Below are 27,496 nucleotides of genomic sequence, written 5' to 3' on the forward strand. Positions count from 1 at the left end.
AAAATCCTTCATGACAAAGTTGGCATTGTGATGCTACAATGTGGAACAGACAGAGGTGGGGCATGCCGCCCTTCTATATAAGGTCTGAAATCCTGTCCCCCATCGATGTGTCCCCTACCCACACCCCCATTTCTACCCCCGCTAAGATTTCCACACTGTATCCCAGTACCCTCTTCATCTCCCATCACTCTGGTCCAAGGGCGCCCAGGGTTTTATCCTTTTCTTTCGTATCCTCATCATACTCCCTGCCGGACTTAAGGTGCCCCCTTCGCCATCCTAGTCCTCCCTCTCTGAACAGGCTTTTTTTGTCTTCTTTTGGCCACCTGAAGTTGTATTTGGGACGCGGCTCAAGATGCCAGAGCCCACCAAGAAAGGTAGGAGGATGGGACATGCATGTTGCAAAAAATTGCATCCAGATGCATTTTTCCTTTTACAACAAATATTACATTTCAATAAAGAACCACTTTAATTTCATTTTTTTTAATGCTAAATGGTGCAATAATTATTTTTTGTGTTAACAATATATTTGATATAACAATAACTTTGACAATGGTGTTGCATTACTGATACAAGGTATACAAGATGGGTCTGGAAGGAATCCTGCTGTTGAGTGAACTGAAATGTTGGGGAAATGACTGAGGGTGATTAAGAGTTTAGTAACGTGAGCATTGACATTAACGGGCTAAATTTAAAGACATTAAACTTGCTTGATGATTGTCGTTAATGGCGATCAACGAGACGATATTCCACCTCTAGTCACTCGCCTCTGCATAGCAACCCCCCACTCTTTCCTTGGCTCTTACCCACATGACTGTCATCTGCAACATCATGTCCATCAACATTCCTCTTTAATCCTCCTCTGTCTGTCATCATAAGTCACGATTATGTCCAGACTACATTTGCTTTGCTCTTCTGGCCAACCAGACATGCCCATGTAGAGGAAATGAACTTTTTTTGGAAGGGAACATGGAAGGCGGCCTCATTAGAGCTGATACTCGTTTTAATAAAGACACCCTAGGGAGCCGGCATCATTAACATTAAATGTTTGTCTCTAAAGATATCATCTCTCCATCTTAAGCAGTTTGGACTCCTTGCACTCCGGTTGAAATGTCTGCATAAATGTAACAGAAATAGAAATGTATTCTTTGTAAAGCGGTGAACATTGTTCTTAATCCATTTATTGGGCCATGAGCTAAGGAGATGACTTCAAAAATGACTCACATGGATTTCTAGTAGTTATTCTTATTAGATGTTTTGATTTCAGAAAACTCCATATAATTGCATACTAGCATTCTAAACAATGTATCCATTGAAAAAACATTGATTGAGTCAGTAGAATGTGTATAAAAGAGAGAAACATGTCATATCCAATGACAGCTCACACTTCTGTGATACAGCAGGGATTTATTCTTGACATGGTGCTTTGAACTTGTGACCACAGGATCATTGTTGAGTTTAGCAAAAAACCATTGCATTATTTGTAACAGCACATTTGTAAGCCCTCCATGTGTCAGTCTTCTCCCTCGGGTGGTTTTATGTGGTCAGAGCAGAGGGGCTGCCACGGCGAGGCCAGCTTAAGTCCTGAAGTAATGTGAAGTTCAAGGCCAGCTCGGCCTCATTGACAATACGTCTTGTACTGTAAATGAACCTCATGTGTTGCCATAAAGGTCCCTGGGCCCTTTAGTAACAACGCAACAGATAAATAGAAGCAGCAGATTCCAGTGCTGCCCCAAAGACCCTCCACAAATAGCTGCAAAGCCCAGCGGAGTGACCAAAGGAGAGCAGAAATGTATTGTTCTTTAAATGAGTCTGAACAGCTGAAGAAGGAGGAGGCTGTTGTTTCAGACATCATAAAAGTCTGATCAGGAGATGATGAACAGGGTGTTGATGATTGAGTTGCCGACAGACCTCCTGGGACCGAAATTCTTTTCCCTGGAATATTTTAGAATGAGCAGACTTTTAATCCGTACCCCTTGTTCCTCTGCCATCCCCTCCTCCCCTTCCACGAAGCAAAAACAGACACCATTCCTCTTTCCTGAAACTATCCTTCCATCTCTCAGAGGTCAGCCACCCTCTTCAACATCTTACAGTCGAGAAGTTTTTTTTATTACTAAGGTCGCCTTTACACTCAGTCTTTGGCCATTGTAGACGAGCTCCTGTCTCTACCTCTGGATATTTATTGTGGCCAAGGTCCATCACTCTCTCGGGGATCTGATCTTTGACACTGTTTTAGGGTGTTACACAACACAACAACACCCCATAAATCAAACCGGTGTACAGGTATGGGGTGAGACTTGTCAGCAACCATTTGACCCCAGACCTCTTAATAGTTCCAGATGCAGTTTTCTTCCATTCTAATTATAATAACAATAAACGTTCATGCCACTGCTTCAAGTTCATTTATATTTTACACAAAAAAAAAATCTATATTTAGAATGAGAGAGGCTGCTGGAGCGCTGGCTTGTGATGGAGCCTGTATTAGCCTTGTCTGTCTACACGCCAGCAAGGACAACAGCTGAAAATACCTGGAGCTCTGTCAGCTGTGCCTCAGAGGTAAAACAAAACCTTACTTTGCTCTCATTATGACTGTGAAGAGACACAGAACAGGACTGGACATGGATTTTTAGAAAGCAGACACTGAGTTGAGGTTCTAAAAGATCCATGTTTGTCACATCGCTTCGTCCTGCTATTCAAATGATCTACCATGGGGGTGTCTACAATTTGCTCGGGTGGGAGATACTTTTAATACACCATGCCATCATGGTCTACCATGATTTCAGTTTTTCCATGTCCTGTGATCCGCCTTTGAGATCTGCCTATCGGAAACCATTGCAAGATATCACATGCACTGTGCATTAATGATCATTGGCCAAACAGGGCATCGTCCATAAATGACCGCAAAGCTTTTATTAAAACATTAATAAGTCCCTGAAAGAATACACTTTAAGAGATTCCTTAGGAGTTCCAGGTATTTTAGTGCTACAACCAAACTAAGGCTCTCCCTAAATGAACTGAGGAAAGCATTGCTTGTGGATTACCCACATTTGCCATAATGGATTAATCAACAATTCAATGTGTTCTTTGAACAGAGATTTACATCAGAGATTAATATAAGATGCCTGTCACATACTGTGGCACGTTACCAAAGGTTGGATTCGGAGTCAGATTTAATAAATAGCACAAGCAACTATTTGACAAGATGCATATCATATCGTGGCACAAGCAACTTGGAAGAATTAAGTTTTATCAAAGTAGCATAAAGGCTTTGTAAACTTTACTGTTTAAGGTCAAGGAGTGGTTGTTGCAGAGGCAAACCGGCAATAACTTCTTAAGCGTTAAGGCCACCTGAATTCCACCAGTGCCATCTCCAGTTCAAAAGCTGAGAACTCCCTGAGGGACTCTACTCGGCTGTCATCCAGCTAACATGCCCAACCTTCACATGACATGTTCCTTGTTCCAAGTTGGAAGTCGCTGAGGTGTAAGTTGGTCCAAATACCTCCCCATGGAAAGGAGTTTGGGAGCCCCTTTTAGAAGCGCATCCGATAGGAGATAATAGTAGGAGCCAATAGTTGTGAAGACGCCCGGTCAGCACTAAAACAGAGCCCTAGGGATGGTGTGGGATACCCTCAGATGAGATAGGGAGGTTTTGTTAAGAGGATATTGCTTTCTCTGATAAAACTCTTGGCTTTGTTACACAACTTCTTGACTGTTTGTGGTTGCAATTTACAAGTACAATTAGATACAACTCCACTCCTGAATGTGAACAGGACTATCACATTTGGCAATGTTATACAAAATGGTTACCACTTTACCTCGACGGCAGTGATTTTAAAGGCCTTATTAATAGTTATTTTTTGATTGAATAATAAAACAAGACACAAAAAAAACATCTTTCAAGTTGGTCCAACGTGTCCATTGTAATGTCATTTCCTCTTCCTCTTTCCTAGATGAGATGCCAAACGGCCAACCAGAAGGTAAGTGGACCTGATAACTTAAACTAAATAAAATGTGCAATCATTTATCAACAATCGGCTCTAAAAGGTGTTTGCACTTTTATGGTTTCAATGAGCAATCAATGAAATTTAGTCATCAGAAATGTCAAATGACGCAAAAATTCAGCAGTGCGGTCGTGCTCCTGTGGTCAAGGGTGATCAGCAACATTGCCCAGCCTGTCAGCATCTCTTACATTCCTTTGGCCAGCCAGCTGATCCCCCTGTGTTGATTCAGCTGACACCCGACCATCCCGTGTGAGGAAGATGCTGTCACGCTACAGGCATTTTGCCTACAATGGGGTTTGACCTTGAAGGGGCATCGACTCGCGAGTGCAATTTGCTCAGAGGGGTATCAGGCCTAAAATACATTAGGTATAAAAGTTATAAAATGTTATCCAAGTGTCCATTTTGCATTGTGACATTTTGCAACACAGGTTGAAAAATCTTGTTTGAATCATAATATAGAAAATAAAGTAAATAACTATACTAATCACGAAGGGTGTAACGGTTCAAAGTTAGTGTTATTAGAATGGGAATAATGGGGAGGGGGGTTAAATGATAAAAAGAACTGAGTTCTTATGGGAACAGAAAAAAAAAAGAAAATTTATTTGGAAGTTCATGTGAATTTGAAAAAGTTTGGGGCAATAACAAACCTTTACCCCCTTCGTACTTAACATCTTGATTAAAATCCTAATTTTTGTTTACATTTTAACACAAACATTTAAACAAAAATCAAACAATATTTACATGATCTTAAAGGAAGACTGACATGAGTAAATGAGATCCCATGTGTTTTTGTCCACATAGAAGCAGGTCAGTTTGGGAGTATGTGTGTGTTTCTGAGTCACGTTTGCTTGCTAGCGTGGATGTACAGATGTTGGAGCTTTGTGCATATGAAAAGCAGCTTTTCCTTCCACCAACATATTTGTCACACACTCAGACAGTAAAGAAGCCCCTCGCTTACCAGAGATTTGCCTGGAGGTCTCTCCAGCCCCAGGTAGGTAGACCTGACGTGCCTCCTGTTGACACCTGTCACTTCTGCAAACTCGCATCACGGGTTGGTTTGGTGTGTGCCATCACGAGTTTGGTATTTCGACGTAATGGGTCTGCAACAGCACTGTTATTGTGAAAGGTATGATTTTGAGGCAAAATGAAACAACACTGTGGCAAACGGTAAATTGCCGACCAGATGTGCACTCATGTGTATTGAGCAGAACTTGGTCGCATGCTTTTTATGAATGGCGTGTTTGGCAACATTAACATGAAAGTTTTATGTATCTGACTCAAATACTTCACGCCTGGTCTCCAGCAATGACTTCAAAAATATGTGAATACAGTCAAAAATAAAATAAATAAATATGAAATGCTTCCATTTAGTCTATCTAGAGTAGGATCAAGATAAATGTATTCAAATAGTGGTAAAAAGCTAAGTGATGTAAATAGGAATCTACCTCTGAAGACAGGCTTTACTATTACCTCAAAAGAAAAAAACGAATATTGAAGATTACATTTATTAGAACTAAGTATATTCTAAAATCAAATTCAAAATGTTTTTTTATTCACAACAAAGTTTTGTAGTTCTTATTTAGTTAATATATTCATAATCTATTTAAAAAAAAATATGAAGTCAGTGAAGTTAGTTTAACTAATATCACTTGACAGTATTTGAAAGCTATGACCAAATAGGTTCTTATTAACTCTTGAAACCATAAAGAGAGAGCATACTAGTTTACATAGGTGTAAGTCTGTTTGGTCATCAGCTGTAAATACTAATGTCAAGCATTGTCTTGCAAAGCTGTCTGTGTTCGTGCTTGTTGCCTGCGGCTCCAGCTTGCTGCTTTGTCTGCTGTACAGAGGCAGCAAGAGAGGGGGAACTGCCAGTAGGGGCTGGTGAGAAGAAAGCAGGATCCCAAGAGTGTGATAAAGTAGAGGATGATGAGCCGAGCATTACTGAGAACGGCTCGAGCCGACCGCAGTCTGTTGGGGTTGGGTTGAAAGAGCAAACACAATCTGCTTCCACTGCTATACGTGAGGAGGCCCCATGCTCTCCCCCGCCTCATGGTAAGTAAGATTTATTCATCTAGACCTCACACAGGTAAACGATCCCTACATCCTCCCAGTATAGTCCAGTTTAAGTGAGTAATGGAACAATCTTAACATGTATGTAACACTGTGCAACACTATCCAAATACCATAATACCCCAAAAAACATTTGAGAGAGAGTTTATTCAATATCATTGTCAACAGCTTGAGAAAAGTTTAGAAAAAAGATTTGTTCTTCACATTAAAAAATAAACCTCATGTGTCACTGAGGTTTATTCTTGAGAGGTGAGTGGCACCTTTTACAGGACCCTGTTAGAACAATCCTAGGTCCGTTTCCTGCACCTGTATGCACTGCTTGAGCCACGACAGCTTGTGTTGCCTTCCGTTCTTGTCACGCATGTGGGAATCATTGGCTTGCTCTTGTACGATTCAAAGACATTTTTTAAGGTGGGTCTATTTGTCAATGACACCTTTATTGCAGAAGACGATGCTCCAGCCACTTGCCCATCCCCAACACTCCCATCAGGTTTGTAATAAACTTCATCTCACGTATTTATCCGACTTCATGAGAAAAAGAGAGAAAGGGAATTTAATTTAGACTACATTAGATTATCTTATGGAACATCTGGCAGCCAGTGTTGTTGAACCATAGCTCATTTATTATGTTTTTAAGTTAAATATGTAAAATACCCTAATGTTTGTCTGACTACTGACACAAATGTGGCAATGTTTCTCCAAGCACATTTATCTTTATTTTTAATGAAATAAAGGTATAATGTGGCTTTTATAGTTCATGAATAATGATGATACTCTGATACATCATCATGGCTATTCCATTTTTCCTCAATAAATCCTAACAAATGATTCTAGTTAAGCTAGTTATGTTAATTATAGTTGTAGGATCTAATACTAAGAGACAGCTGTGTTCCAAATTATTATTTTGTTTCTAACATTAAATGAAGTGAGTCTTGAGTATCATCAAACAGAAACGTTGTAAACCATCTCCCCGAAAGCAAAATTAAATAAAAATAGATGAGTAATGTAGGGAGATACCACATACCTCTGCCAAAGAATTAATATAAATAAATCACCAAATACAAAATTCTTTACAAATCTCTTGATTGTGAATCAAGCTTTGGTCACTGAGCTAACACTGATGCCCAAATAATAACCCTTAGAGGGCTTCTAATGTGAAAATCAACTACGTTTCAAACGCTAAAGTCTTCTTCTCCAAGATGCAGTAAGTCTCTCATCATGACAATGTTTTATAGTTATTACTACTACAAAGATCTCCCCTCGCTGACATCTTGGTAAACCTCAGGTTACGATAGCGAGAGGCCATTATCAAGTATGTGATTTTGACAATGTTGTTGTTGTTGTTGATGACAGCCAACAACAACATTAGCTCCTTGGCAGAGGTAATAGATTAGAATCTTTATCGATGTCTGACTCTAGCTAAAAAGTTGATGCAAACCTTTGAACAGTTGTAAGTAGGAACACCATAAAAATAACCCTAGTTATTTTAAATAATGAATGTGTTTCTTTCACAGAGGATGCCAATTCACTCAAGAAACTCACAATTGAGCTTCCTCGTAAGACCCTTCTGTTCAATTTTCACCATTTTAGTGCCAAAGTGGCAGCCCTTCTTTACAGTGACCGTCTGAGTGTAGACAACATGCTGGAGACATGTTTTGGTGTGTTTGGAAGATAGTTTTTACATTTAGAAGAAGTGGGTTATTTACAATTTCTTGCTAACTATTTAACACACATGTAAACCCACATTTGTAATCCCAGTCACAGATTACTACAATCACCTTTTCTCTACACATAAATGTGTATTTATGTGTAATATAACCCTGTTATCTTAGCCTGGTCACAGTGCAGAAACACTCACTAATCCTATCCAGACTAATCTTGTTGTCTTTGATCAGTGTGTTTGCTTCAGTGGACTTTACAGTATTATTCTTCACAATATGCTGTAAATTTCTCTCTGTCTTTGTTTAGATGATAGCGTTCCAGCCATGGGAAGGAAAGACTCAGGTAATTAAGTGGTAGTGAAATACACAGTATGTTGATGATACTTAGCTTTATATTATAAAAAGACGACCAACCTTCCATCTAATTGTGAGTAAAACATAAAGTGCTTATCATTTCATTAAAATATTACAATTCATTTGTCGTCAAAGTTAAAGTCAACTTTTTGGACATTTCCAAGGTAACACACTCATTGAGAAACACAACAGTGTTCTGTACAGTATTGCCCCATTTTTGGTACTTCATACCCTGCTTCACGCTACCGCTGTTGCAAGAAGCTTCTTATACCCTGCCGCTGAAAGTGAGGAGATGTGTGCGTGACTCCTGTCTGTCAGTCTGTGTATATGTTGTGGTGATACTAGAACTCAAAGAGGGAATCCAAAGGTGGGTTTTGCGTAATTTGACACGGTTGTTAGACATGCGTTTTTTATAAAACCACAGCACTGCATCATGCATATCTTTCTCCTGAATGAGCAGTGTGGTCTTTGGGAGAAGGTCAGGCTCCAGAGGACCTGGATAAGCCCATCGAAACCCCTCCGCTGTCTACCCTGCTGATAGAGCAACCACAGGGTGGCACTGTGTCTGTGGGTGAGTATCAGAGCTATCCATACAGAGCAAGACGTGCCAAATTGTTCACTTAAATATGCAATATTTCCATATATTTGGTCAATGATAGAATTAAAGGGTCATGTTTTGGGAGATGACTTGTGTTTTAAAGACACAAGTTTAGTATTACACCGAATAGTAACTGTCCTTGACAAGGTGAGTAGTAAACTATCGAGTTTATGTTTATTTATCTGAAAATCAACGATTTACTTCTACGTAATCTAGAACAAAAATAAAGTCATTTATTCAAACCACTAAATATTTACTTCAACAATTAGCTAATTATATGACAATTACAGTAAGATGGGTTTTTATTCTTCTTAATTTAAGCGTTTTAGTTTAACTTTGACATTGTGGTACAAATGGTGATGTGACCAAATCTTTTACGTAAGAACTTGTTTTTGTCACAACCAAAATAGAATCTATAGCTATTAGAGATAATGTTTTCAAGAGACAATGAAAAAGTTCATGAATATGCTATAATTTCAACCTTCATTAGGATCATCAACCTTTTTATTATTAGCAAGAATGTACCTTTTTGAAGTGACAAGTGTTATGATTTTCATGTATTTTTCTTACATGCTTTAAACTATGGCTTGTCAGGTAGCTTTCTGCTTCTCTATTAAAAATACATACTACAAAATATACACTTCTTCCTACACAACAATGACTTATACATCCTATAAGAACATATTAACCGTTTGTCCATTTAGGGGGTGATATCACCTTTGTCGCAAAAGTGGAAGCCAAAGATCTTCTCCGCAAACCTGCTGTTAAGTGGTTTAAAGGAAAATGGATGGATCTAGCCAGCAAAACAGGAAAGCACTTACAGCTAAAGGAAACCTTTGACCGCCAAACAAAGGTACCTCAAGACTAGCACTTGATCACCTGTGGCAGAAGGACTTCAGAAATCTTAATATATGAATTATTTTTGGCAGATACACACGTTTGAAATGCACATCATCAAGGCCAAAGAAAACTATGCAGGAAACTACAGATGTGAGGTGACCTACAAGGACAAGTTTGACAGCTGCTCCTTTGACCTGGAAGTGAAAGGTTGGCCAAATAACACTGATATGTTGGCAAAGTCAGAGGTATATGATAAATTGTGTGTTGAAAATGTTTTACAGAAACTGTGCAAGGCTCACAGAACTTTGACATTCGATCAGCTTTCAAGAGAAGGTAATGAAAGAGTGGCGAGACAAATGAGAGATATTGCCAATAAGTATTTTAAGTTGAAATAGGATACATATAATACATCAGACTGATTTATTATTTACATTCAGTCATCCTTGCTTTAGACATTTAACAGTCAACAGTACACCAATACCTCTTAATTTAATCAATGGTACAAATACTCCAATGAAATAACTTTTCTGTGTAACTTGGCAATTTTTAAAAGGACCAAATCAAGTCTCTAAAATCTCAACATATTGTAATTTATAAACTCCTTTTGATATATATTGTATGATCATAATAAATCATTGATGATATCAGAGACTTTAGCCTTCTTAGGTTAATACAAGTTTTGTCAACAAGAAAACAAGAATTCTTGATTTAAATGATATCATTGTCTTTAAATACAAGAATGTTGTAGGATTAACCTCTCTTACAGGTATGTAGAAACCATGTAGTGTTTCAAAAAGGCCAACGCTTGCATCTGAGCTCCCCCTTAAACAATGAGTACAAAAGTAACACAAAGCATCCCATAATAATTGTTGTCACACCGTGGCAATACCAACTGGGACCAGTCCTGATGTGCCTTACAGAAATGGCCTCATTTAAATCTTAACAAGACAACAAGGATACAATGTGGCGTTTGTGTAAGCAACAATCATTTGTTAGCAGGGAGCTAATACACTGATTGAGCATCAGAACGTTTGTGTTACTCTTTTAGCATTGTTGTTTAGTGCTTGTATCTGTCTCATTTTTGACTGTGTCTTTATTAATGTCTCCTTGTTAACAACAGCAGTGAAGGACAAGAAGATGCAGGAGAGCTTGACTTTAGTGGTCTCCTTAAACATAGGTGAGAGTCACACCCTGAACTTTTGGCGAGTGGAGTTGACGTATTTTCCTCTTTTTGATTTTTTTCAAAATGGTACACGTATTTCAACGGTACAACGAGGATATCAATAATATTTTAAGAATACACTGACAATGTTTACCAGGTAAATTTTATATTTATTTCTGGGCTTGTCTCTTCTTCTCCCCAACATATTCAGAAATCAAAGGTTAGTAGAAAGAGAACCATAGGTATTAAACTTTTAAACCTTACTGCGGGTGAGTACTGTAATCCTGTAGACTTCCTGGCATGACTTGTAGCTCTCGGAGTGGGACGCGCAAGAGTGTTGGCCTCTTGTAGTAAGGTAACACTTCATTTGCAGGCAGCATTCCTGGTAGCTTCACTGGCACTCTGAATGATGAAATGTTGTCATGGCCCCATAAACACATCAGCTGTCATTAAGCTGCTTTATGAGACCAAGAGCACCATTTGGGAATCATTGAGTATGTGCTATTGGGCCAAACAGGAAATGATGCTGAAAAATAGTGTTATCGCTACACTTGAATTTTAATAAGGAACATACAGAAATATCATAATGCTTATTTCCTGGTTGCTTGAAAATAAACAGCTGTAAAACACAAGCAAATAATGGAATAATGGTTTATGCTATTTATTCTGAAACTTTCAGACATTTGGGAAAATGTCAGTGAAAGAAGGTGTTAACTGAAATATTTGTTTTTTAACCTTTCACTCATGTCATTTTAATAATAAAAGTAATCTAACAACATCTCTGAAGTGACGACTCAAACTAACAGCGTCCAAAGTGATGGGCAAAGTCTGATTAATACTGGACAGATGGATTTAGAACGTCAAATATGACTCATTTGAACATGAACCGGACAACAAACTAAAATAAAATGCCATTATTTAAGACTTCACTTCCCATCATTCATGTCTTAATATTGCAGATCATCACCTAGATGAAGTTAAAACAATTGCATTGTGGTCTGTGACGAGTCAGCATCAAGCTTAAAGATCATCACTGACCATTATAATATAGCCTTCATGTTAATTTATTTCATTTAATCAGGTTCAACCAAACCTCCTCATGATCTTATAATTCAGACTTCTTGTCATCATCAATTATTTTGTTAATGAAAATCACAATAACCATTGTTTGTAACCACCATTTGCATAATATCAGCACTACTATCTAAATAGATTTAATCACTTTATTAAAGACTATCAAATTCAAAAAAGTCATATTTTGTTTGATTCCTGCGTGCCTGATCATCCTACAGGTCAAGTGATCCAATCACCAACCATTAATAATGTGGCGTTCAATTTGGAAGGAGGCAGAAGCAAATTAACGTCTTAGAAAACAAAACCATTCTGTGGGCTTTTTTGTGTCCTCAGCACTGTCCACCAAAACACACATGTGAAAAAAGAATCCCAGTGGTGTAAAGAGCATATTTGTGCTCCATTATGCAAACAATGCATTTGATTTTAGTAAAATGATATCAGTAAAAGGGCATGATCATATTAACCCTTAACATGACCAGATCAATTCGCCCATTTATTTCTGCAACATGTTCTGAGGAACAATTTTGAGGCATCAGTCTAAAGTTGTGTTACGTTATTCACTTAATACTTGTTGTTTTTTTCCAAGGAAAACTAGAACGTTTTCCTCAAGCCTAAATATGAGCACTCAGAAGAAGATCCTCAGTACATGTTGCAAACGCCAAATATGGATTAATCCCTAACATATATCTGGTGTAAAATAGGGAGCCAAAACAGGATGACACTCCCGAAGTGGACGTGTGGGAGATCTTGAAGGGAGCTCGGCCCGATGAGTACGAAAAGATTGCCTTCATGTACGGCATAACAGATTTGAGGGGTCTGCTCAAGAGGATGAAGAAGATTCCCAAAGAGGAGAAAAAGAGCGAAGGCAGGTTTTTTATATTTTACTGGCATGATGCAGAAATCTATAGGAAGTGAAGTCGCCTGAAACCTTTTTGAAAATCTGATTATAGCTTTTGCAAAGAAACTGGAGCCTGCCTATCAGGTAGACAAAGGAGGAAAGATCCGCTTGGTGGTGGATCTGGCAGACCCCACTGTGGACCTGAAGTGGTACAAGAACGGACAGGAAATAAGGCCGTCTCCCAAGTAAGTGGTGACACCAGTTTTGGTGTACTGTATGTCTATTCATCACTGGTGTACAAATGAAAGACATACATTCTATGTGTTTCATTTTCCATGTTTTCTGATATTATGCGTTTCATCACTGAATTAAAGGCACATTGGTTCATATAACAATTATTTCCAGTCAAAAGAAAGTCACAAGTTAAAGTCATTGTAATACGTAGGTATTGGCAAACTAGATCAATCACTGAAGCAAAACTAAATAAAAAAAGATATAAGTCAGTCTTTTTTTAACAGGTTAACAAAGTTAAGCAATGTATACAAACCATATAGGAAAATAAAGTTGAAATATAGTAGATTTAAGTAACACAACATGTATACATCATAACAAATTATTTTACTCATAACATTGCTTCATTATTGGAGCTGAGCACATCCTTCGATTTCAAGAAGTTGTGACAAAGTTACTAAAACTGAACTACGTATACTATAGTTAATCAGAATACATCTTTGCAAAGAATTTTTATATGTGAATATTTGTATTGAATATTATGTGAATATGTTTGTGTAAAAAAGGAAAAGGGCTTGTTTTCTATTAATAAGGAGTAATTTTAATAATCATAATCACCAGAATAATAATTTTACATTTTAATTTTACATTCACAGAAACGTAAGATCGGTCCTATGACAATTGCTTGTGTGTTTAACGCAATTGAGCTATTGTTTAAAGTGCTCTCAAATTGGAATCGATTCTTTATGTTGCTGCTCTAGTCTCTATATGTTGCTGCTCTAGTCACTTTATGTTGCTGCTGAAAACATGTGCTTAAGATAATTGTACCTCATTACTCTCCACCTCTTCCCTTAGGAAATGTTTCAATGTTAACCATTGATGTTACTTAGTAAACAAACACAGGCACATTTTGAGTGAAAACTGACTGTACTTACAATATGACCAGATCTTCTAGATCTATATAAATGTAACAATGGTGGGTGAATTGTTGACATTTAAGCTATTCAATGTACTTTTCTGTGCAGGAAAAAGGTAATAACTCCTTTACAGGTCTTTAATCAAGTGTGGCTTTCAAAAATTATCATTATAGCATTTCAGGAGAAGAATTAGACCAGGAAATAAAGCGGTACAGTTAATGGAACCTACAATGAGGGGAGTAAAGGCGTTTAATGTTGGGGATCCAAATGTCTTTTCAAGCTTTGTGTTCTAATCAGATATTTGCTGTGTAAAGTTGACGAGTTGTAATACAGAGGGATACAGGAATGATTAGACACCTCTTCCTAGAACAAAAACTCTAATCTATCCATGCCATTGATTTGTCTTAGATCGAGCAAGAGTTTAGCAAAACTCTGCCGAACATCGGCTATGTTTAGTGAGTAAGTTGGCCTGTCCATAACTTTCTGATGGGAGAGACCACTTAAATGGAGTAGTAGCTCTCCACACCCGAAATGACCCAGGAATGTCTCAGTGGGAGATCATTTCGACAAGTTGTCTTTGCTTTGCTTTCTAGATTTTAATCAAACGCCACACAAGGTTAAAGCCATTTGGGAGGTTATTGCTGTTTTCTGGCTTGGTTTCCTGTGGCTTATATTCCGGGACACCATGTCTGAAAGTCTCTCTTTCGTAACCATGTTACTATACCTGCATGATGTGTCTCTGTCTTTGTCGTGTCTTGACGCTCCTTCCTGTCTGCCATAATTACTTCCTGTGCTCCGGCTCCATTCTGGTTTTGCTGCTGGCCTTAAGTCAAAGGAAGTAAGTTCATTCGCCTGGTCAGTTGTCCCCACTTTGTGATCAACTGCAAATTTGTGTTTGCTTGCTACAATTAGTGCATGCATTGCATTTTGGGACTTAAACAGAATTACATTTTATTGAAGTCAGCTAATGAAGTTTCTTTTTTTACCCCAAATGTGTTTTTGTCACATTATATTATTATCACATGCCACATTTGTGATACAACTATAGTCAAAGTGCATACACATTATTTGATCCTCAAGTGTTGTAACGACCAACTGTCTGCGTAGGTATATATTTGAGCACAAGGGAACACAAAGAATTATGGTCATCAACAACTGTTCCCTAAACGATGACGCTGCCTACTCGGTAGCAGCAGGCGACGAAAAGTGCACCACGGAGTTGTTCGTCAAAGGTATATTAATACATAGTTGCAGAAACAAATGTTAGTTTTGTCTTAAACTCTTGTGTTCTTGCAGAGCTGCCAGTGAAGATCACTAAAAGCCTTGAGGCAGTTAAGACTACAGTGAATGAAAGGATCGAGCTGGAATGTGAGGTTTCAGAGGAAGGTGCTCAAGTTAAATGGTGAGTGTTCGTGTCATCTTTCACCTTTATGAAGGTACAGCTAAAAGTTGTTTTGCACTTTAAAGCCAAGTATTTATCCATTGGTTTACTTGTATTCTTACCTATGTTGATCTAAGTGATTTAACCTTTTGAGACCATTCCTTTTAAACATCGGAAGTTGAATTTCTTTGAAAATGCCTCAAGGGTCCCATCAGTGTATCTTACGGGCCATCCATTTTTGGCGGAAAAAAATGAATAAACAATATATTCCATACTATCTCAGGTATGGTACGGTACGGTCTCTTTCGTAGTTTGCAATGTCCAATATTGATGCCGTATGAAAAGATTGGTTGCTTCCAAATCATTGTTTAGAATGTTTGAATATTTTACTTAGTAGCTTTTGTAGAATTCCTGCCAATTTCTTTCAATGAAATTGGTGTAATTTTGCGATTTCGCAACAAGATGGTGCATGTATCATGTGGTGTCATTTTGCTAAAAGGCAACAATGTAATGTCTCTGCGAGGGGAAACATGGTCTAAGGTGGTGAAATATTAATTTCTCTTTCAGGATGAAGAATGGCGTTGAAGTTCCTACAGGAGTGCGCTCTAGATATAGAGTAAAGAGCGAGGGAACTAAACATTTTTTGGTGATTGATGATGCTTCAAGAGAGGACACCGGGACTTACTCACTCATGGCCACTGGAGGCACAACTGAGGCTCATGTACAAGTTGATTGTAAGCATGATATTTCAATATATAAACATATATATTTTTATTTAACACTGTCTTGACAGTATAGTTCAATTACCTTTTTTTTTAGTGAAACCACTGAAGATCTACCAGGACCTGGTAGATATAAAGGTGTTGCTGGGTGAACCCATCAAACTACACTGTGAGATATACCCAGGCAACGTTCCAGGCCGCTGGTATAGAAATGGTCAGCTGATTCAGCCCAATGATCGCATCAACATCCTCCACAGAAACAAGTAATTGATTAGTTTTGTCATTCAAGTAAAATGCAGCTAAGATCCATACCATTTCAGAAACCACCGCCTTGAAGTTGCGACCAGCTCCCTCCATGACTCAGGAGACTATACTTTTGTACCAGAGGGATATTCACAAAGCCTCTCGGCTAAGGTTCACATTATAGGTAGGTCACTCTGACCATTCTTTTATAATCACTTTATTTATTCAAATGATTTATTAAACCAATGTATGTGCTACGTTACTTTACAGACCCTCCAAGGGTACATTTGGAGAGCATGAACTTCCCAGACAACACTGTGACAATTGTAGCAGGAAATAAACTTCGCTTGGAAATCCCCATTAGTGGAGAGCCAGCTCCCAGGGTGGTGTGGATGAAGGGAGAAAGGGTGAGCTCACATTTAACTGGTTATAAGATGGCTCAAATCCTTTAAGAACTAAAAGCTATCAACAGCTTACCAAACCCAACCCGGCTTTCTGGTGTACACACTAACACAATAACCTAATCCAACTATTTATCCAGGTAATTCTTGATTCTGGTCACCGTGTTCGCGCTGAGACTTATGGTGATCAAACCAGCCTGACCATTGATGTGACAGAGCGAGATGACACCGGCAACTACAAGATAGTCCTACAGAACGAGGCTGGAGAGGCTTCAGCTTCTGTTAAAATAAAAGTTGTTGGTAAGAGGCTCCTGAAATAATAAATTTTTAAATTAACATTTGTGTTGTTATATCATTTTAATGATGTTTTTTATTTGCAGACATCCCTGATGGACCAGAAGCTCCCTTGGTACCTGTGGTAGGAGGTGATTGGTGTTCGATGACATGGGAACCCCCAAAATATGACGGAGGCTCGCCAATATTGGGTAAATATTGTAAAGGTAGTTTAATCGCTCTGTTAAATATTACAATATGATGTGTTTTCAAGGTTACTTTATTGAAAGGAAGAAAAAACAGAGCTCAAGGTGGATGAGATTGAACTTTGACCTGATCAAAGAAACATCTTTTGAACCCAAGAAAATGATTGAGGGCGTGCCCTATGAATTGCGGATCTTTGCTGTCAATGCTATTGGTGTATCCAAGCCAAGTGAACCATCCAAAGCCTTTACACCACTGGGTGAGTTAACTAAATATTTTTGTTTACATCAAATTAGCGGTCAGACACCAGGCCTTTGAGCTTTTACTGTTAGGCAAGTTCACATCATCTGACAACAAGTTCATAACAATACAGAATATGTAAAAGTGTAGCCCTTGAAACATGTGTTACTGATCTGCCCTTGGAACCCAAGTGACACAGCTGTTTTGTCCATTCCTTCCATCCCAAAAATTTTGAATCTGACCTCCACTGAGCATGCAGGAGCTTTAGTAGATATTAAATATGTCTTTATAACGGCTGCCAAACCATCTGCGGATTAGACTTTTGAGAGATTAGCTCTTTAGGGGGGTTCAATGTGAGTTAAATATACTTCTATATAAGAATAGATGGCTGTGGAGGGGACTAATGTGATCTGAAAGAAGACTTATTGCATTCCTACAGCAGCGAGTGGCGCCTCACTCTTTTGTGTTGGCTGTCTGATGTCTCTGTATTTGTTCGATGGCTGTTGACAAAAATAACCGTCTTCTTCTAATAGCTGTGACCAGTGAGCCTACAATGCTGGTTGTGGATGATGTGACTGACACAACAGTGACAGTTAAGTGGCGCCCCCCTGAAACCATTGGTGCTGCTGGTCTTGACGGTTACTTAGTAGAGTACTGCATCGAAGGGAGTAAGTTGTTCTTGCATTCTCTCGTCATGGGGCAAGTGGTGTCCAAAACTTTAAATTATAAACTAAATAAAATTACTTATAGAAAGACTTCCCTGATCAGGGTACTACAGTGTCTAAACCGCTGAAGCAACAGGTAGTTAGATCAATGGCATTCCAGAGTTTTCCAAGTTCTAATACTTCTTACGATGCCTACCAACTTTTATTTAGTTATTAGCTGTTTAAAAGCCATGGGAAAAAAGTCCAACTTTTGGTGATCAGGATTCACGGCCACAATCTAATAACTTCTAAATTGGTCCATCTCCTAGAGATTTTGGCATCTAATACTAATAACATTTAGAAACATTGAAAGAAATTAATTTAAGCTTAAGACAAAAATATGCTTCATAGTTTAAAAAACGATTCTATGATATTTTAAATGTAATTGATTTTTTTTACTACTTTCTACTATTGTAACTAATTTGTTTTATTTTGCGTACCAATACACTTTACAATCATTACAATACAATAATTATCATACATATTCTTTATATTTGCTTTTTAAGTCTTCATATAATAGTACTTTATACTGAAATTAAATTAAATTGAACTAGGATTTATTTCCACTAATAAAGGATATTTTTTTTCACATATTTTGTGATTTATATTGACAATCTTAAAACTGTAAAATGTACGACTGTGATGATTTTTCTAATCCTGTTTTTTTCTAAATTCCAGCTGACGACTGGATTGTATCCAACAAAGAGCTGACAGAGAAAACCAAGCATACAATCACAGGGCTGTCTCCAGGATCAAAAATCTTGGTTCGTGTGAAGGCTATCAACGCCGCAGGAGCCAGCACCCCCCGAACAATTCAGCACTCCGTCCTCGTAAAAGAGGTTATTGGTGAGAAATACATTCTGTGGTTGCATCACCTTCCCAGTTGGCAAAACATTCTCCGAAATTTCATCTCAACAGAGCCCCCTAAGATTCGTGTCCCAAGACACCTGAAACAAACATATACTCGCAGGGTTGGAGAGGCAGTCAACCTGGTGGTTCCATTTATGGTAGGTCCTAATTTGAAAATAACATCACTTGATGCACTTTGTTAAACCTCACAAATTAACTTTCAGGGCAAACCAAGGCCCAAGGTGAACTGGCTAAAGGAGGGGAAACCCATTGAACCAACCCATGTCAGCATTCGTAACACTGACAACGACAGCATCATCTTCATTCGTAAAGCAGAGCGTAGTCACTCAGGGAAGTATGAGATGACCGTACAGGTGGAAAACCATGTCGACACAGCCATCCTTGACATACAGGTTGTAGGTAAGAGCTATTGTAATGGATCACCTCCTCTTACAACTCTACCCTACATATATATCTTGTTGAAAATAATAATATTAATTAGAATAATAATTTCCTCATGGTTATATTTCAACTTTAAAGATCTACCTGGACCACCCCTGACTGTAACAATTGAAGATGTTTGGGGAGGAAATGTGGCCCTTGCCTGGGCTCCACCGAGAGATAATGGCAATGCCCCCATTATAGGCTACACCATTCAAAAAGCAGACAAGAAGACAATGGTCAGTAATTTGTAACATAATTATTGTAGTATTATCCTCACAGTATGGATTCTAACATGCTCGGCTTTGATCAACAGGAATGGTACACATGCCTTGAGCACTATCATCGCACCTGTATTGCCATCACAGAATTGGTGGTTGGGAACGAGTACTTCTTCCGTGTCTACTCAGAGAACATGTGTGGTCTCAGTGAAACAGCAACACAAACCAAAAAGAGTGCTCTTATCGTCAAAGAAGGTACAACTGGCAGTGATATTGTCAACAATAGGCCACTTCATAGGAATTTGGTCATTTCTAGATTACATGACAAGATTACATTGGGAACCCACATAATGAAAGTGCAATATTTGTAAGGTAGATCATAGAAGAATGGTTCATTTTTGTAAAATTGTTTCAGGATAAATGCTATTCAAATACAGTATCATTCTGCCTTTTAAATATTGTTTGGATTTTGATGCATTTTTTAAACATCTTATTAAGTTTTTTTTAAAATATTTTTAACCTGTCATTTTTAAACTAAAATTGAAACTTTTTGCTGATGTTTTTGTTTTTTGGTTCGGAAATATTTTTCTCCTTTTTTATCCCTTCCTAACTGATGTCACACGCACAGCACTTGATGAATAAAGAAACGTTTTCTTTCCCTCATCACTTAGACAAATCCCTCCATGATACCGCTTTGCGATCGTATCATGCACAACCCCATTCCTTTCCCCTTACCCCAACAGGCATGCAGATGAAAATTCCAGAGTATAACGACCACGACTTTAAAGAGGCGCCCAAGTTCACCCAGCCGCTGATCAACACTTTCGCCGTCGCGGGATACAATACAACACTCAACTGCAGTGTCCGGGCCAATCCAAAGGTATGGATACGGTCCACTTTAAACTGCTCGTGCCAGTACAAAACCAATGATACAGATGTTTAAATGCCCAGTCATAATGTTTTGGTTTGCCTGTAGCCCAAAGTGTACTGGATGAAGAACAAGATCATAATTATGGATGACCCACGCTACCGCATGTTCAGCAACCAAGGCGTCTGCACTCTTGAGATCCGGAAGCCCAGTCCTTATGACGGTGGCATGTACACCTGTAGAGCCATCAACGATTTGGGAGAAGACCTAGTAGAGTGCAAGCTGGAGGTCAAAGGTTAGTCTGATCCAGGATGTGGGTTCTATTCCTCAAACGGTTGTCAGAACTGGTTTCCTGAAGATTATATTTTAGATTAGAAATAAAATCTAAAAACAACTAAAAGTCAAGCTGGTGACAAAAGATATAGTAAACTCTCTAGAACCAAAGATAGTAATAATAATACAAAGATCTCATGTTCAACCAACAGAACTGTCAGAGAGGCTCAGAAACTCTTTGTGAAAACGTTGTGTCTTCCCAAAATAAACATGGCTATTAAGGATAGGAAACGCTAAAATAATTATTGACAACTTTGATAGGTAATTAAATCTCACACACAGTGTAACTTATATATTTATATATTTTATTTATGAACTAATATACAAGTCAATAAAAAATGGCCGCCTTGCTGAAAAAGCAAAAAAATGGCAGATGCAGTGAGTAGTTAAACTAATAAAAACAAAAATTACTAAAGCTTTTTCAGAAGGTTTAGAGTAGTCATTAATTCAAAAATATGTTCAACTCATAGAAGACTGCTGGGCAGGAAGAAGAAGTGCATTTATAACTTCTCTCCAGATCACTAGAGAATAATGGCAAACTAAAGAAAACTAAACCGTTTGATTATGACTATTCCCATCTTAATACGTTTTTAACAAAGAGAACAGCTAAATAATAATATAAGTGTATTAAATCAAAATGTGTCTGCAAACATGTACAAACAGTATTATTGGTTAATGGTTCATGTGTGCTGTGTCAAATGTTATGCTTTCACAATGATATTTGATTAACTTGATTCCAACAAACCTTGTTCGTTTACAACCTATAGAAGAAATAAAATGCCACCTTAGTCACATAAAAAAACCCTCTGACTTATGATCTTGACTGATGTTAATTCTTTCTTAACGGATAGAAAAATACAAAATAAGAGCTGATTAATGTATGCCTCTATGTTTCAACTTAATAAAGCTTGTATAAAGAAATAGAAAGTATTCTTCGTTTATTAAAACAATAATAATAAATGAAGTAAAATATAATGATGAAAAGGCTTTTTTGTCCTTAGCTTGACTTTTACAATTTGTTAACTATGTAACATTTATGAATATAAATACCAGAAAGTAACTTTGGGAAGCCCATTCACGATGTCACAGGGTTATAGAGAGAAAATACATCTGGCCATATCCGCAGTGGACATGTAAGTATCAGGTCTTCATCGCACTTAATATTCATAAATTCATCTTTATTATTTTTGGTAAGTTTATACCATAGTGAAAACCTTTTTTTTTAAAGCACTTTTAAGCACTGTTGAACATTCACCATCAGTGGGTGTAAATGTGATCAAGTCGCCATGTAAGCTACCTGTGGGTAAAAACTTGAATTTATGAAGAGTGCGGTGTCTGACCAAGAAGAGTACAATTAATCTGTTCATGTTTTCATGTAATAACTGGTGACACTACCATCACACATGCAGAGGTTCACCTCCCTTCTTCTTTATCCAGTTCAGCTCATTCAGTCATCCCGTCCATCCTCACCACACACCGCCTCCACACACACGTCAGTAGATGTAACATATAGAGCAGTAACGAGTTTCTACAACCTAAGTTAACTCCTCATTTAAAGAGTTCAGTAATTCCCACGCACACACATATAACTCCATGTAAACATTTTGTTAACCCCTGATTCTCTTCTCTCTCCCCCAGTCCAAACTCAAGAATTGTGAATGTATGTTCTCATAAAAGGTAAGCTTTCATATGGATTTGCATATGAAGCTTATTTCATTCATTATGCATCTCTCAGTAAGCCTGCTACCCGCGCTTTCAACCGGAGTCACAGAAAAAGTGTAATCTGAGATAAATGTGATGTGCATGAAAACCTTGAACCCCTCAGCGGTCGGCTGTGTCTTTGACTGCACATGTTGATTTTTCGAGTTTGGTTTTTGTTGTGGGATATAATGTTGTCCGAAACAGACAGGTGAGTAAACATTTTAACCTTTGGTTTTCAAATATCTGTTGAGATAATAGGTATGCTTCAAGAAACCAACAAGAAAAAGTAAATCATTGTGTACAAATGGGGTAGACACTTTCTTTTCTTTCATTAGGAACCCGGACTGCAAACAAAACCTGCATATTTCATTTATCTTTGAGCTGCTTTTATTTTATTTTGGAATTTTAGCATTAAATTGAAAAAAGCAAAAGAAGTTAAAACAACATTGTTTCCAAAATGTAATATTTATATTAATTTCAAAATAAAAATGTACACAAATGTTGAACCTCATACGTGAGAAAATCTGTTACTATTTACAGTTTACTTCTAAAACCTAGCAACATTGTTGCATTAAAGAAATAAGTCCATCAATAAAAAATGAGATTTAGATAGAACTTTATTGATCCCTCAGGAGGTCTTCTTTGGGAAATTGTTTATTACAAATCTATTGTTTATAAAGACAAACTATGTAACCCTCAACAAATAAAAGGTAAAGGTACTGCCGAGGCATATCTGGTAGAACAGGTTTGTTCCTCAGTTGAAACAGCATTTAAAATATATTCGATTTTTTTAATGATAATAATGATTAAATAAAGTAGTTTTAATTTGAAGTTGGTGTGTAACCTAGCGAAGTGTCTGGTTGTTAAACTGTACCAGGTAAGTTACAAACATTTAGCTGAAGAACCTCAAGATAAACAAACGTACTTGCAGATAATACTTTGGCCCCTCCAGTATGATAGTGTTGCATGTTTATGGCACAAGCTTGTAGAAGTAGAAGAAGGAAGTGCAGGCAGGGTGGAGTGATCTGTGAGAGAAAAGCAGCCGATAAGAATGAAGAAAAAACTTTGAAGGACAGTAGTGAAGATTTTCATGATTAATGCTTAAGAGACAGATAACAATATTAAATAAAATAATAATAAATAATTTTACTGCAGCTCCTGATATGACTACTTTTGTGGTAAATATTACGAAATAACTGTTGCATTAATGCCAATATCCATATTTTAATTGTTTAATAATTACTCCTAAACCAAAGAAGTAGTGTAACAAAAGTTAGATTTCATGTCTTTCACAACTAAATATCATCTCCAGGTTTGAAACCATTTAATTTAGATCTAAGGGACAAGTCATACATTGTATGTGGTGCATGCATGTCGTCTGGCCTGTGCATGATTTATTAAGGTATCTAATCTGTCTTAACTAAATTAAATTAAATATGTTCCATCTGCACTTAATCTTCTGCTTGCATAACAAAACAAATTAAAGCACTGTATCATTGTTTTAATTTGATGAATGCACTTACCAATCATTCTTGGTTAGTATAATCAATTAATATATACCAGAATGAACCAGTTACCAGTTGTAGTGGTTTACAATTATCCCATGATCTCTTGAATAGTCACTTGTGACCAATATTTGGAGGTTTGCACTCTGGGTTTCTCATTTATCAACAGTGTGTGTGAAGATTTCTGAGAAGAAAAACAACTTTCTGGAAATTGGTTGGCAATGGAAATTCAGTCTGTAGAAAACTGAACTGAATCTGAACGTATTCTTATACATATGTATAAGCTTGGAGTATTGACTGTATCTGTCCCACCTCCAGTTATACCATGTATGGATGAGGGTTTCATACTTCACCACATGTTCACATAAGTTGTATGATCTACGGAACAATAAATTCACTTCATGCTTCATTGATATTAAATTATTTATTTTTTGAAACTTCAGCTTTCAAATTTGACCAACGAACGCACCTGAAATATATATAATATACAAACATTACCTGAATATAAATATATGTACACAGCACTTTGTTGTTTCTATGTATGTCAATCAAGTGTGAAGTGTCAAACTTTTTTTTTTCTCTGCAAATCCTTGAACTACAATGAAGGTTGAGTGTTTATTTATTTCGCTATCATGGTGTTTTATCATATTCAATATCATATTATTGAATATTTGTTTGCATCTGTATTGTTTTGTGTAAGTGTCTGTGAATGTGTGTAGTAAGAATGAGAATCGTTATTACTTTTTTTTTTTTATTCCGGTGTCCATAAAATCAAATTATTGAAGGACGTATTCATTATAATTAATTTTTTGACAAGATAAATTATAGTCGAGAAAAGCTGTCAACTTACATATTTTAACATTAATTACTCATCATTATTGTGACCAAAAGTTTGTTAAATATTAAGATATATTGAAAGAAGTGTCTTCATAAGGTCTTTCTCCCATCAGGGTTGAAGAGTGCTGCAAGTTAACACATTATAAAACAACAATTATACAATTTACAAGGTGTCACAGACCATTGTTTTCACCCCAACAACTCAAGAAGACCAACAAACACAAGCAAAATATTTTACAAAAAGGAAACTTGCAAAAAGATAAAGTTAACTTATATATTAAAAAATAATAATTACCAGGATTAAAAAAAAAAAAAAAGGATACATATTAGGTTTGCATTTAATTACGGGTAAAAATGTGATAATGTGAGACCGTGAAAATAAAATCCTTCGGATTTACGGCCATGATGGATTTTAATCTACAGTATGCACTTATATTTATCTGTGTGATCGTGTGTGTGAATGTATTTATCGTGTCTTTTGCCTTACTGTTTTATGTTTAATAATAAAAGAAAACAATCCTTAATTTAGGTCCTTTCTTCTAGCTCAAATGTACTATATATTTGATCAGCGACTGCATTGTTATGCATTATCTGTGAATAAGACATATTCCTATGACTCCTATGGCTAACAAAAGTTAGTCATTAGAAAGAAATATATCCACAACCTTTTTTCCTACACATTTCTAGGACTCTTAAGTTATACGTTTCTAATTATCTGCTTAGATCTGTTTGCAATTGTCTGGTGATCTATTTAGGTTGTTGTTAGCCCAATACAGTTTGTGACTTGAAGTCAGTATTAGAACAGCATCCTGGTTGTGGTTTACACATCTTATCAAAGTGTGATTGGCTCCAGCACTGACATCAGATGCAATATTATCTACAAACATTGTTTTCATGGAAAAATCTGACATTTCCTTACCACTGTTGCCAAATGAGGATCCTGACATTGACTATTCTGCTGTTGCTCGATCAGCCTGTTGCCCATCACCTCTTTTTTCTTTTCCTTGCAAGCTTGTTTTCTGCACACGACCCGGCAACATTACAAAGTGTCCTCTTGCCTCCTAGGTGGGTTCACCTTCTACGAGCTCATGCAGCGGGGCGTCCCTTTACACCTGATCGACAAGTACATGAGCGAGACGAAGATTGTGGAGCACGAGAAATAAAATCAAAGACTGTTTAGCTTAGACACGTTTGAGCCTCTTTTCACACTAAGAGAGAGAATGCGGAGAAAAAAGAGGGAAATGATGGAATGGATGCAGGTGGTCTGTAGTGTGGCGTGATGTGTGCTAATTTGGACGTAGTTACTGTAGAAAAAAAATGCCTCACTATCATCTTTGTCACCCTTTTGTTTTGAACCGTCTGCATTGGTTTTGGTTCTTCCTTCTGTGTGTAAAAATACAAGCAAAAACACATACATGCAGTATTTACTATTGATTGTTTCGAAAGAGTCTGTAAAGAGGATGACGTCTAACCTGCTCTCTGGTGTTATTCACAGTTATATAATCCAGCAGTGAGCTTTTGTTCGCGAGTTGCATGAAACCATTTTGGTTCCCCATTGTGATTTCAGGGTTTTGCCTTCAGCGCATGCCTTTGTAATTATGACTATGAATATGTGTTGAAAAATAAAAACTTTTACGAAAGATTTTCCAACGTTAATTATTAAACACATGTGTAAATCATTCTCTTGAGTTTGTCTTAAACAAGAAAAAAACAAATTAATTATCATCATTTTCGGAGGTTTGGCCATAAAATAAAAATCCTTCCAGACTGTTGCTCCTAAGCTTTGGAAAGATCTTCCTCCCTCTGTGTTTGATGATCTACTGACTCCTTCAAGAAACATCTTAGGACGTTTTTATTTGTTCAGGCTTTTCCTTGATTTTCTGGAACTCCTGTTGTGTTATCAGTTTTATCTTGACCTTTAAAGTATATACTTTATTGAGTATTTTTTGATTGTTTAAGCGCTTTGTGACCCTGGTCTAGAAAAGCGCTATACAAATAGAAATTACTTACTTACAATAATAATTTATAGCAAATGAAATAAATTCAAACCAAATACTTATCACAATGTTTGAATAAATTAAACAACTTAATAAATAAGTAAGAACGTAAGAAAACAAGGTTAATTTTAATTGAGGTAGCCTTAATCTGTTAAATAATACTATGAAATATATATTAAGACAATTACGACAAGAGAAAAACTAAACCTAACGAATACAACTGTGTAATAGAGTCTACTGACTCCTTCAAGGAACATATTAAGACGTTTTTATTTGTTCAGGCTTTTCCTTGATTTTCTGGAACTCCTGTGTTTTTCTCAGCGTTATCTGGACCTTTAAAGTATATACTTTATTGAATATTGTTTTGATTGTTTAAGCGCTTTGTGACCCTGGTCTAAAAAAGCGCTATACAAATAGAAATTACTAACTTACACTAATAATTTCAGAATCAGAATCAGAATCAGAAACCTTTATTAGTCCCGCGAGGGGAAATTCGGTTTAACAGCAGCAAGAGAAATAAAAACACCCAGAAATAAAAACGAGAAATAGAATAAAAGATAAATCTGCGCTATATAATATATACACAATCATATTTACATAAATAACAATTTATAGCATATGAAATAAATTCAAACCAAATACTTATCACAATGTTTGAATAAATTATACAACTTAATAAATAAGTAAGAACTTAAGAAAACAAGGTTGGTTTTAATTGAGGTAGCCTTAATCTGTTAAACAATACTATGAACTAGATATCTTGACCTTTAAAGTATATATTTTATTGAATATTGTTTGGATTTTTTAAGCGCTTTGTGACCCTGGTCTGG

The 27,496-nt window shown here is 37.0% G+C and overlaps 1 protein-coding gene across 6 annotated transcripts; it reads left to right on the plus strand.

Moving 5' to 3' along the window:
• Window positions 1-117: 117 nt before the first annotated feature.
• mybpc1 (myosin binding protein C1) lies at window positions 118-26,309 on the plus strand. Of its 6 annotated transcripts, XM_087786629.1 has the most exons (32): window positions 118-374; window positions 3,948-3,974; window positions 4,933-4,989; window positions 5,847-6,053; window positions 6,517-6,561; window positions 7,586-7,627; window positions 8,040-8,075; window positions 8,547-8,657; window positions 9,389-9,537; window positions 9,614-9,731; window positions 9,806-9,857; window positions 10,645-10,701; window positions 12,462-12,625; window positions 12,711-12,843; window positions 14,854-14,978; window positions 15,043-15,148; window positions 15,695-15,861; window positions 15,947-16,112; window positions 16,170-16,276; window positions 16,363-16,499; window positions 16,634-16,793; window positions 16,874-16,978; window positions 17,041-17,229; window positions 17,744-17,878; window positions 18,593-18,760; window positions 18,833-18,921; window positions 18,988-19,183; window positions 19,304-19,443; window positions 19,521-19,680; window positions 20,169-20,305; window positions 20,402-20,588; window positions 25,735-26,309. In XM_087786629.1, the coding sequence occupies exons 1-32, from the start codon at window positions 353-355 to the stop codon at window positions 25,830-25,832; spliced, it is 3,792 nt and encodes a 1,263-aa protein (XP_087642755.1). In that variant the 5' UTR covers window positions 118-352; the 3' UTR covers window positions 25,833-26,309. The 6 variants fall into 6 exon arrangements, with proteins under 6 accessions (XP_087642755.1, XP_087642752.1, XP_087642753.1 ...); XM_087786626.1 differs by lacking the exon at window positions 5,847-6,053; XM_087786627.1 differs by lacking the exons at window positions 4,933-4,989; window positions 5,847-6,053; window positions 6,517-6,561; window positions 7,586-7,627.
• Window positions 26,310-27,496: the final 1,187 nt, after the last annotated feature.

The sequence above is a fragment of the Callionymus lyra genome, chromosome 3, assembly GCF_982586985.1.
Source record: "Callionymus lyra chromosome 3, fCalLyr1.hap1.1, whole genome shotgun sequence".
NCBI lineage: Eukaryota > Metazoa > Chordata > Actinopteri > Syngnathiformes > Callionymidae > Callionymus > Callionymus lyra.